An 11,924-nucleotide genomic window follows, 5' to 3' on the forward strand; every position below is an offset into this window, starting at 1 on the left:
AATACTTCCTAAATGTCAGCATAGCTAAAATTCTTAATAATATTCCAATAAAACAGGCCATTTTTTATTTGAAAAAAAAACTTTTTAGTGTAGCAGAGCGTAGGGTGATGGAAGACGTACAGATGGGTGACAAATTAAAGGGAAAAAAAATGCATGAAGTGTCCTAGTCCAGTGTTAGTCTACTATGTGTCATCAGATCAGCTTCAGTCCTTGATATTGATTTGTTAAGTCTCTGAACTCTACTAGAGTGATAAAACACCATTCTTCCACAGATATTCCCTCATTTGGTGATTTGTACTGTTCTCTTGGTATACGCCACATATGTACTTTTAGAGAATATGATGAATGTGTCATTTTTTTCCACATCTCTGTAGAATAGGGCTTCAGTTGTGGTTTTGCACCACACAAAAAGGGGCTGTTATGCAGGGAGTACAAAATTCCTAGTCTCACTGCACTTATACAGTAGAGCACAGGGGAAATCTGATGTCCACAGTCTGAAGTAAAGTTACACTATTGCACCGCATAACTGATATTGAAATACTACACACCCACTTGCTTTGTGCATAGTGTTGATGTGTTTGTGCTTTCTTCTTTGAGAGCTCCTTTCCTAGAATGTAAAATGTGCACTCATCTTTGTAATGGGAGGTTTACATATTACAACCAAATCTCTCTCTCTCTCTCTATGTAACTGCTGATGGACTGCTCCAGCTGACAGTCTGATTACATCCAACAACGCTGTCAGCTGAGGAACAGTTGATCTTGCAATTCCACATTTGATTTATCCGACATCTTCTTTACATATTGCACCAATACATAAACATCACAGTCATCAAATGCGCACTGTTGACTGCAATTACCAATCCTATTTATTTAATCCTATATATTGCATAGATCTAAAAGCGGCTATCACTTCAAGCAGGTCTCACACGATAGGAGTGTTACAATTCTAACAGAATTTGAACTTGGGTTGCTTCACCCACAATATTCTTCTCTCGAATATCAGACATGCACACACTTTACAATTTGAAAATAATGGTGCATCACAGAATACAGAATATTATGAAAATTACTGTGTTAACCCTCAAGCAACCAAGCTATTTTAGAGACTAAAATGACCAACTGGGGTCATTTATGATGTCGCCACTTTGCTGATTTCATGAGCATTATTTACAGCGCCATACCAGGGGAAAAACAGTTATGAGCCTAGTATCAGGAGGAACCCAATCTTGCTTTACCTGTATATGACTGGCATTAGACTGGAATGTCAGATTGGAGTAAATTTGGATGTCAGGGATCAGGTAAGGGGCTGCACAGTGGCGTAGTAGTTCGCACTTTTGCCTTGCAGCAAGAAGGTCCTGGTTCGAATCCTGGGGTGGGCCTGGGATCTTTCTGCATGGAGTTTGCATGTTGTCCCTGTGCATGTGTGGGTTTTCTCCGGGCACTCCGGCTTCCTCCCACAGTCCAAAAATATGCTGAGGTTAATTGGTTACTCTAAATTGCCCGTGAGTGTGATTGTCTGTCTGTATATGTAGCCCTGTGACAGACTGGTGACCTGTCTAGGCCTACACCCGAGTCAGCTGGGATAGGCTCCAGCACCCCCCGCGACCCTAGAGAGGATAAAGCGTTGTATAGAGAATGGATGGATCAGGTAAGCTAGATGACAGAGTCCACACCAACCTTTAGGTAGGTAGAGGTAGCTGCATCTATCACAAACCCAGACCATGTTGGTAGGACAGCTTTAACCGAAATCTGAAGGTCCATATACTGTCACCTTTGTGCCATTCAGATTAAATGCAGCCAAAATTAAACATTAATAAGAATGGCCAATACATTATACACATTATACTGTTGGATCGGACAACTGGTATAATTTGCTAAATTTAGGTTAGAGGTCCTCATGCATCATCTTTATACACAGATGCTTGTGGTGTCAGTTTCCCGTACCTCTGGCCCATGACTCCTCTAGCTACTGTCAGATTTGTGACGTTAGAGAATGCATTGAGGCATCTAGATTGTACTGTTGTCCAATTGCTGACCCAACTGAAATGCTGTAGTGGCACTGCCATGTCGTATGTCTTATTAGTTACAAACATTTCTTCTATGAATACACTTAAAGTGGTATTTATTTAAACAGGCCATGGCATCACACCCCTATGGTGTGCCTGTGTTCATGGTCATGGTGCTGGATGTCAGGTTCCCCATCCTGACTTTCTGAGGCCTGTTGGTCAGAAAGTCCATAATCCACAAGCATAGTGTGGTGGAGAGTCTAATGCTTGTGAGTTTATGCACCAGTTTATGGTGGATTACAGTGTTGAACGCACTGCTAAAATCCACAAAGAGCATCCTGACATAGGTATCAGGCTGCTCCAGGTGGGTTAGGGCTGTATGAAGTGCAACTGAGACAGCATCCTCTGTAGATCTGCTCGTCTGGTACACGAACTGATGGCTGTCCAGATCTCTAAGGATGCTTCTCTTTATGTGTGCCAGCACCATCCTTTTGAAGCACTTCATAATGACCGGGGTGAGGGCGACTGGGCGGTAATCACTGAGGGTTTTGATGGCAGACTTTTTGGGCACAGGGATGATGGCGGTGGATTTGAGGCAGGTGGGGACTGCAGCTTGTTGCAGGGAGAGGTTGAAGATTGCCGTGAACACCCCAGCCAGCTGGTCAGCACAGGTACTCAGTAGGCTGCCTGTCACTCCATCTGGTCCTGCTGCTTTTGTGGGGTTGATCTGCTTCAGGGTGGACCTCACCTGGTGCAGCTGGAAGGTGAGTGTAGACTCTCCGCTGTGCTGGGTTCTTTCAGCAGGCTGGGTTCTTCCCTGCTGCTTGTCAAAGCGAGCAAAGAAGAGGTTCAGGGTGTCAGGGAGATCTCTGTTCTGACTGACCTGTATGTTGTTGTTTTTGTATTTAGTCGGGATTTAATACCCTGCCACATGCTGCAAGGGACGTTGTTTTCAAAGTGTCCCTCTATTTGCTGCTTGTACCTGCCCTTGGCTTCTCTGATGCCCTTTGCCAAGTTGTTTCTTGCAGTTCTGTAGTCCTGGAGTATGATGGGATATTAATTGCTTAGTTGGCACCATGCAGTACACCTACGAGGAAGCATCTACACTCACTATTTTGTAATTATTCAGGTTTTTATATTAATTTGTTACTCGTCTGTAACTTTTACAAAGTAGTAGCTATTCCCTGCATCATTATTTCAAAGTGTAATTTAATCCTTTGAAAGTTTTTTTCCCCCCAGGATAACATAAAGGAGGCGCTGTAATGTAATCCACTACATGTAGTCTTTGTAGAAATGGCTATGAAAATTTTAACTACACAGTACTGATCAAAAGTTTTAGAACACCAGTTTTTCCAGTTTTTTATTGGAAATTATGCATGTTAATTTCTCATTGAAATTGAAGCATACAACGTATAAACAAATAAAAATTAAAAAAAAAATCAATTTAAAAACCAAAGCAGGCAGATATAACAGCTGAACACACTTGGCATTCCTTCCACAATGGAAATTAAATATTCACCATGAAGTTCTATACCCAACTCTGCTGCAGAACATCCCATAAATGTGTGGCACTTGTATGTTGCTTTGGTTTCACTCTTCTGTCCAGTTCATCCCAAACCAGCTCCATGGGGTTTAAGTCTGAGGACTGTGCTGCCACTCCATGTTTTCAAGCTTACCAACATGTTCTTTCTACCAAAAGTAGTTCTGGCGTAGCTTGGACTTATGTTTTGGGTCATTATCTTGCTGTAGGATGAACCCCTGACCAGCTTGGAACATACCAGAGGGTACTTCATGGTGCTGCAGAATGCTGTGGTAGCCGTTTTTGTTCAGAGTGCCCCAGATCATCATGCTTCCTCGTCCGTGCTTGACACACTGAGGAATCATCCTTTCACCTACTCGACAGCGTACAAAAATCCTGTGTGATGAACCAAAGGTTTCAAATTTTGATTCATCAGTCCATAATACCTTCTTCCAGTCATCACTAGTCCATTTATGGTGTTTCATAGTCCAGGCACCTCTCTGTTTCTTATTCTGATGTCTTAGCAGTGACTTTCTTGAGCCTTGCTTACAATGACTATTAGGCTGTGCTTGAAACTGTTGCCCCATCATGCAAGCTGTTAACTCTCTTGTCTTCTGATTCTGTTGTGGCTTTGGGACTTCCAGATCTCTTCCTTTCAGAGTGTCCCCCAGTTTCTGAATGCCTTTTGATGATTAAGAAAACAGTTGTCACTGACACTCCTTTTTTCCCCCGCAATTTCCTTGTAGGAAAGACCTACATTTTTAAGTGTTATGATGGTCTGTCTCTCTTCTATTGTTAAACAACATTTTCTAGCCATTTTTATAGCAACACACTACTTTCTGCAGTACAATACTGTACAAATAATGATCTTGAGGGTATGATGCCAACACTACTTTTATGGAGACGGAGGGGGTTGTAAATAATCAAGAAAAGTTGGGACACTTGTGGGATTTAGTAGCACCAAATTTCAAAGCTTGATCAACCGCCATTGCTGTAGAACAGCATTAAGTTGTTTTATAAAATTTTAATATTATGATTAATTGCTCTTTATGATTTCAAACTACTGTACAACTGTGTGACTGTGAACTCATATATCACAATGTACTCAGTAAATTTCCAGGATCTAACTTTGACCATGAAAATTTAACAAGTTGATTCTGCAAGCAGCTGGTTGAAACTGGATGCTCAGAAACTGATAATACCAATGTAGCTTCATGTATCTGCTTAAAAACTAAATTGTTTCCAACTATTGCCAGTCACTCATTTAGACTCTGCTCTGTTCAAGTGATGCCTTGCGCAAGTAAAATTTTGCTTTGACTTAAGAGACGACTCTGAGTATTTATTTGGAGAAGTCAGGACTCCGCTGAAGAATTTTCTTGACAAGTTGTTTACCCATTTCTTATTCCCTGAAAAGGTCTTTATGTATGATTGTGAAATGTAGTTTAGTTTTGGGTAATGTGTCCATTTTTTTTTTTTTTTACCTCCAGCCATTCACCACTTACCTTTGTCCCATTTCAAGCTATTCATTGGACTACTTCAATTTCGATTAAAAAAAAATTGGGTCATTCTAAAACTTTGACCGTTGGTGTATTCCGCTATTTTCTACATAATTATGTTAAATCTTCACCATCACCACCACCTCACTGTCATTAATCCTACTGTGACATCTACGAACACCCTTTTCTGTGAGAACAACATCTGAACATTCCTTCCGTTGTAAACAGCCTCACTAAATGCTGAGCGTAGGAAGACTGCAGATCATAGATGTCTTCTCATGTTCTCGTGTCACGGATACCTGAAAGACTGCTTGCACAAATTCCAAAACCTGGAGCATCTGCTATACAAATATAAAAGACCATATCTGGTTACATGGCACTATGTCATGTACTTAAGGACACAGTTCCATCAGAAATGGCATTGCAATCTTTATTTTCAGTTGAGTGGCAAAACTTTAGACACGAAGCAAAAACACAAGCAAGAAAAAAATGGAACAAAAAATCCTTAAGTCCACAATATATGCTGTAATGTTTGTGGTTACACCATTCAAGACATTTTGACAGTATGGGACAAAAGAAAACAAACCAATAAACAAATAAACAAGGGATGGGTATATAGTCCACAAAAGCCAGAGCTCTCAAACACAAACTTTGTTTAAATAATTTAAAAAAAAAATCACTTATGGGATGATTTGAAATTTAGATATACGAGATGCAAATAAAAATACCATAAATTTGATCAGGTCCTACTACTGTACCCTAACATATTTCTGAATAGAAAGAAGCTAAAAGAAAAAAAAAATCACAGAATGAGATTTACCTCCAACTGGAATTTTAATCATAACTATTATATGTTCATTTGGTTCTTGCATTATCATCAGAAGCCCTGCAAAGACTTGATAGATACTTAATTTTAGTAACATAATCAAAATGATTATTTGCGGGTGTGCCGTGTAACATTTTCTTTAGTGCAACTTTCTTTTTAGCGACTTCAACCAAACTGCCTCAGAAAGAAGAACTCAAAGATCAGCAGCTTTTGATTACAACTTAAAATGGGATGACATCACACGTTACTTTGTCAGGGAGGTTTGATATGTAGCCTTGCTGCAAAAACACCACTAGGAGAAACCTGCTCCAAACCTGCACAATTAATAATATAATAATCACAATTATTTTTGATCATGAGTATTTCATTTTAATTGCATTTGTAATTTGAAATAAAAAGAGCACTGCATTCATATCTGGTAATGTCCGTATCAGCATTGAATTGAGACTTAACCTTCACCTGAATTCAGAGCATCTCCTAGAGGCTGAATATAAATGCAACTGTACCTTAAATGAACATCTGCTTGTTGACAGGAAGTGCAATTTCCAGTGTTCCTTAAAGGCCTCACACAAAGGCTTACTGTGTGGCTGTGCAGAGAAGCCTCTAATCTTCACTGAGTTACTGCAGCGCCTCAAAGAGGTGTGTGACCAAAAAAGTAGTGACCAAAAAAGTGAAAAAAGGTGCTCTGTTTTCAGATTTACCCAAGCTGAAATCAAGTGATTTTATCTACATGGACTGAACTGAGCATTTTAAATGTCAGTATCACAGTCAATCATATTTATTAAATTCTGGTAAGCCAGATTGTGACTAATATTTTATTAATTGTGTAGCTTTAATATGAACTCAGCATTGAAAGTGCTTTCATTTGACACAAATTAAAAAAATCATGCAATGGGTTATTAGAATCCCGTGCCAGTGTTTCTTACAATCAACTACTAGTTTCAACAGCCACCCCGACAAATTAAAGGCAGGTAAAATAGGTCAATGAAGAAAACTATTATATTTTGAACGTATCAGTGTTCATGGCAGCTAAGTGAAGATTCAAAAAGACGGAGAATTCAGGTTTAATTGTCCATAATATTTGTTAACCTGGTAGAGTTTGGCCCTTAGTTATGGTCCTTCGTCCACTGCTCAGTCCACTGCATTATCTGTTCCAGGTTGCGCTCCAGGTCATCCGGAGTGTTGCTCGGGAGTTGATGAACAATCTCCTCATTGTAAGCCTCTGTGGCCTCTTCATAGATGGTCTGGAAGATCTCACACTGCACATTGTCCTGAAGCTTCTTTCCTGTGTAACCCCTAACAGTCATACAGAAAAAAGGAACAATTTGCTCTTGAGGATGACATTTTCCTAATATAGTGAGCCAAAATGTTGAGTAAACTTATCACCCGAGTAAGAGTTATAGTGTAGGCAGTGTGAGTGGCTGGACAGACTGAACCTGCAGGTTAGACAATGCTACTTGTAATGGGAAAATTCCAAAATAAACGGGATGTCAAAAAAGTCACTGGTCTGGCATTGTTGGTTCAGTAACATGCCAAATCTTTAGCAAAAGTGGCTTCATTGGTCTGTACAATAAAGATAATTCACACAGGGTGACAAGAGGCACAGGTGGCCAGAGACTAGGTTGCGAGACATGGACAGAGAAGTCACAGTGCTCCATTATTATCATTATTATTGTACAGACTTGGAATTTGTACATGCAACCACACTTTGCATATTCATTACGTGCCTTGATAGCAGTTTGGATCTAATGCATTTAAGCGAAACTACTGAACATTTATCATTACATATTGCCAACCTTCACACCTCTCAGTGCTTGGGCCAAAAAAAAATATTTAACTGTACTTTACATGGATAATTTTTTTTTGGAAATGTGCAGATGGCGAGTTAAATATGGAAATGCCACTAAGCTGATAAAGGCCAGTTCACAGTATCTGAATCCCTGTGTGCTGATCGGTGCAGGCTTGTGGATGTGATTTCATTCACGCTACAATATAATTTACATACTGGAGGGTAAGTGTTGGTCTGCAACACAGATGGTTGCCCTCATATGGAACACCACAAAACACACTATCCTCTATAGACATTTCAGAAAGGCTGTCTGTGGTTTTGTACTTTTTTACAGGATATAGTAGCTAGTTACAGAGTGGACCGCAGCACTGCGCCAATGCGATTATTCCTGAGGGCTGCCCAGCACAGTGGCCAGAGACAGAGCAGAATTTCTGTGGAATTCATGTGTGTGTGTTTAGGCTCTAAACGGAGAGCATAGACAAATCAAAACTCCTCTTGTGTCTGACAGTAAGTACTTCAATTACTACTTTTTAATGATGAATTAAAGGTGTGGATGAGGGAGAATCAGAGTGTACAGTCTCTCCTCATAACTAACATTTATTTTTGAATAGTACAGTTCAGTCATCATGTTATCACAGCAGTGGTATATGTCCAAAGGGAATAAGCATATATAGGTCAGGAGAAACGTCTCTTATTGGACAACAAGTGAGCTCATGTGCCACAAAAGGTTTGAGATGGTCCAAGACGCACACCTAAACCTAGAAACTTACTGGAAGTAGCTGAGTGGTCCATGAGTTTATAGTCAGACTGCAGTCATACATTAACTCAGCTCAGGTGTCATGAAAAATGAAGTGGGAGTTACCTGCTCTCTAGCCGAGTGTACAATTGGGTGTTGTCAGTGCGGAGGACAAAGACGATGTGGAACCAGCGTTCAGGGAATAGGTCACAGCCATGATAGTCAACAATGACACCACCTTCTACCATTTTCTCATCCAGCTCATCCACCACCTACAGGATTCGAAGAAGCCACAATGTTTACACCTGCCACGCATTCAGTGTGATTCAATATGTAGTGTTGGTTGACAACATCTTTAACAAAGACAGAAGGATGAGCCTGCCCTTGCAATACATTATTTTATAATAATCATTTGGACTAGGCACCTTCTAAGAACAGGGAGGGAGGGTCTAAGTAAATGGTATAATTTCTTGCAAAATGCGAAATGTAAAATCAGATATTTTAAGAACTTAAAGAGAAAAGGCAATACAATTTTGAGCTCTGCTGCCTTATTTCTGATATTTGGGACAGAAACAGACTGAACAGACTGGTCAGGAGGGCCAGTTCTGTCCTGGACTGTTCCCTGGACTCCATAGAGGAGGTGGGTGAGAGGAGGATGTTGGCAAAGCTCACATCCATCATGGACAATCCCTCTCACCCACTGCATGACACTGTGGGGTCTTTGAGCAGCTCCTTCAGTGGCAGACTGATACCTACCCTGAAAGAAGGAGCGCTATTGCAGGTCATTCATCCCATCTGCTGTAAGACTTTATAACATCAGCATCACTGGCTGATGCTAACATAAACACATAAGCACAATTCCTTGCACTGCTGTCATTTTCTGCACTTTAACATTTTATTTCACAAGTCACTTTTTGCTGATGTCATTTATTATAGTGTAGTCATACTCTATTAATTTTCATCCTTCATTCTTGTATATCTTGTATATATTTTTGTTATTATAATTATTATATTTACTGTACTTTGTTGCTGTAACGGGAAATTTCCCCTGACATGGGGAGTAATAAAGGATTATCTTATATTTCTTTTCTAGTCTGTCTATTGCTTGTTCCTTATCTTTATGGAAGTGCAATAGTATTATTATTGTTATTTTTAAATGAGTTAATTTGTTAATGGGTACTTGTTTTTCAGGAGAGCAGAGTGGTGCTGTGGGGTCCCACTCAGTTCTTATCTTATCTTTGCACACTACAGATAAGCATGAAGTTTCAGCTCACCCTATCTTCATCCAAAATAGGGCACTGGTACTCTTCATCATAACCATCATAAAGCTGACCTGGGAAAAGATGATCAGGATCAATAGGACAGTATGTGATTGAACATTACCAATAACAGTTATACTGTGTGACTCAACACAGGGATGCAAAATTGCTCCATCCTGTAGGATTTCTCATTCAGATTCAGGTGTTGCGGCCTTCATTTATTTTAGTTGTGAAAGTTGTTTGTACCTTCCTGGGCCAGATCTCCAATGTTAACATAGGTCAGCCCTGTCCGCTGAGCCAGCTCCTTTCCTAGAGTGGTCTTGCCAACACCAGGGGTTCCTGTAAGATATATTCAGACATCATACATTACATTATATGGTGATGAGAATTATCACTGACTCTGAAGTTAGGGTATTGAATAAATAAGATACATGAAAGGGCTTGTGGTGTTGAGAGATGATTTCAGCCACTGTCCCAGGAGGAGCTAGGGGTTTGTGAACTGGCTTCAGCTTATGCCTCTGCTGCTAGATTATAGATAAAAGGTACTGTTGGTGTTCATATTGTTGTTTTATGAACACAATCAATTGTTCGGCATACAAAAAGATTGACACTTATCTGTCACAGTGTCTCAGAGCACAAAGAGGATATCTCCATATGTCTTGTGAAATGAAATGGGGAAAAGCAGCTCTCACAGGGGATAACTGGCAACCATGTTTGGTATTTTAGCCTACTAGTTGAGAACATGATTTTCAAAGGTACTGCTAATTAACGTTCTGTCTTTTAATATATATAGACGATACAGCTAAAACACTAAAACCACCGACAGGTAAAGTGCAAACCACTGACCACTTCGTTACAATGTAATGTTCTGCTGGGAAAACTTAGGTTCCTGGAATTCGTGTAGATATTGGGTACTAAAGATAGCTGCAGGCCTAGCACATCCACATGCAGTCATGTGACATTAGAAACCCAATAAAACACAAATTTGTGTTGCTGTTATTAGTAAGATTCTGTTCTTTTTCAAATTTCTATGGAGCCATTCATTGAACCACTAAAACGTATCTTTCTGCATCAAAGATATATAGCGCGGAAAAAGCATTACAGAAATCTTTTTAAATGTTCCAGATCATCTAAGTAATATTTTTATTCATTAAATATTATATAGAGATAACCACCAATACACAAAATGCTGTTTTCAAACTATGGTTTACTGAAGAATTACTGAAAACTTACTATATCACCCCTGCAAATTTTGTGTCACACATATCCTTGGTGATGCAGAAAGCATTAACTGGCCATAAAGGCATCATATTACTTTACTTAAATTCTGTTGCTTGTACATGCCTAAGCATCACTGCCACAGCATGCAGTTTAAACTTCTGTGTCATGACCTCTGTGTTAAAAGTGAGTGAGAAAATGCGATTGTCTCCGAACTAGTAAGATTGCTGTAGCAACTTTTACGCAATAGTGACCAGGATGCTCATTCAAACATGAAGCTGACAGCTGCCTTCAGATTACTAGAAATGAATGCATGTCTGAAAGGGACGTTATAAGCATGGGAAAAGGAACAATCTGTGCACTATTTTGAGATGACACTTGAAACACACGTTCTAGGACACGTGGGGCGTACATTAAATTCTTATGATGTAGTACAATAGCGATCTTCAATCAAGGCTTTGAGAGTAGTTCTAAAAGTCCTAAAGGGGGCTCAGGCACACAGACATTAGAACTGCAACTAACTAGTCTAATTTATTATTTAGAATTTCAATTGTTACATTATCACACGATTTAAAAGTTGAAATCAGTGATGCAACTTTAAACAAATCTATTTAAACTGACCAACTAGAACATTCCACAGTTTCAGACCTTCTTAGCCCTTAACTTAACGGTTTAGTGCAACGCTAATGTGGTCTATGACCAACCATGTTCAGATTAACAGCAGATAAATGAAATTACTGAACTCATCCAGTTGGACAACACGCGTAGCTGAGGTTTAAATCACCTGTTAACAGTATGTTTGGTCGCTTCCTCATCTTCACACGTGTCTCGATGACTGCCACCTGAAACATAGCATCCTGTTATCTGTTCATTCCGGTCTGAGGACATTCTTTCACTTGTGTGCTGAATGTGGAGAAACAAACCTGGAAATCCGACAAGATTGAAGACTCTTGTAACTAGCTTTATGTTTGTAATCAAGCTCAATGTAAAATTTCGACAAACACTGCCGTGAAGTGAGACTTCGCGACAGTTTTACGTCAATTTTTACGTCAACAAAGACTCATTTAGCGGCACT

The 11,924-nt window shown here is 39.7% G+C and overlaps 1 protein-coding gene across 1 annotated transcript; it reads right to left on the bottom strand.

Annotated features, from left to right (window-relative positions):
• Positions 1-5,437: 5,437 nt before the first annotated feature.
• On the bottom strand, positions 5,438-11,884 carry ak6 (adenylate kinase 6). Its single transcript, XM_022220768.2, has 6 exons — positions 11,773-11,884; positions 11,634-11,691; positions 9,878-9,970; positions 9,647-9,705; positions 8,499-8,644; positions 5,438-7,143 (listed from the first exon to the last, which is right to left on the bottom strand). The coding sequence occupies exons 2-6, from the start codon at positions 11,662-11,664 to the stop codon at positions 6,954-6,956; spliced, it is 519 nt and encodes a 172-aa protein (XP_022076460.1). The 5' UTR covers positions 11,665-11,691; positions 11,773-11,884; the 3' UTR covers positions 5,438-6,953.
• Positions 11,885-11,924: the final 40 nt, after the last annotated feature.

Source organism: Acanthochromis polyacanthus, chromosome 7, assembly GCF_021347895.1.
Source record: "Acanthochromis polyacanthus isolate Apoly-LR-REF ecotype Palm Island chromosome 7, KAUST_Apoly_ChrSc, whole genome shotgun sequence".
Taxonomy (NCBI): Eukaryota; Metazoa; Chordata; class Actinopteri; family Pomacentridae; genus Acanthochromis; species Acanthochromis polyacanthus.

What these genes read in the sequence shown, in the direction of transcription:
- ak6 (XM_022220768.2), bottom strand. Translation starts at nt 11,664, where the DNA reads ATGAGGAAGCGACCAAACATACTGTTAACAG. An exon ending in ACCAAACATACTGTTAACAG is followed by an intron (nt 9,971 to 11,633) that starts GTGATTTAAACC and finishes TATATCTTACAG; the next exon opens with GAACCCCTGGTGTTGGCAAG. An exon ending in TACACTCGGCTAGAGAGCAG is followed by an intron (nt 7,144 to 8,498) that starts GTAACTCCCACT and finishes TATGACTGTTAG; the next exon opens with GGGTTACACAGGAAAGAAGC.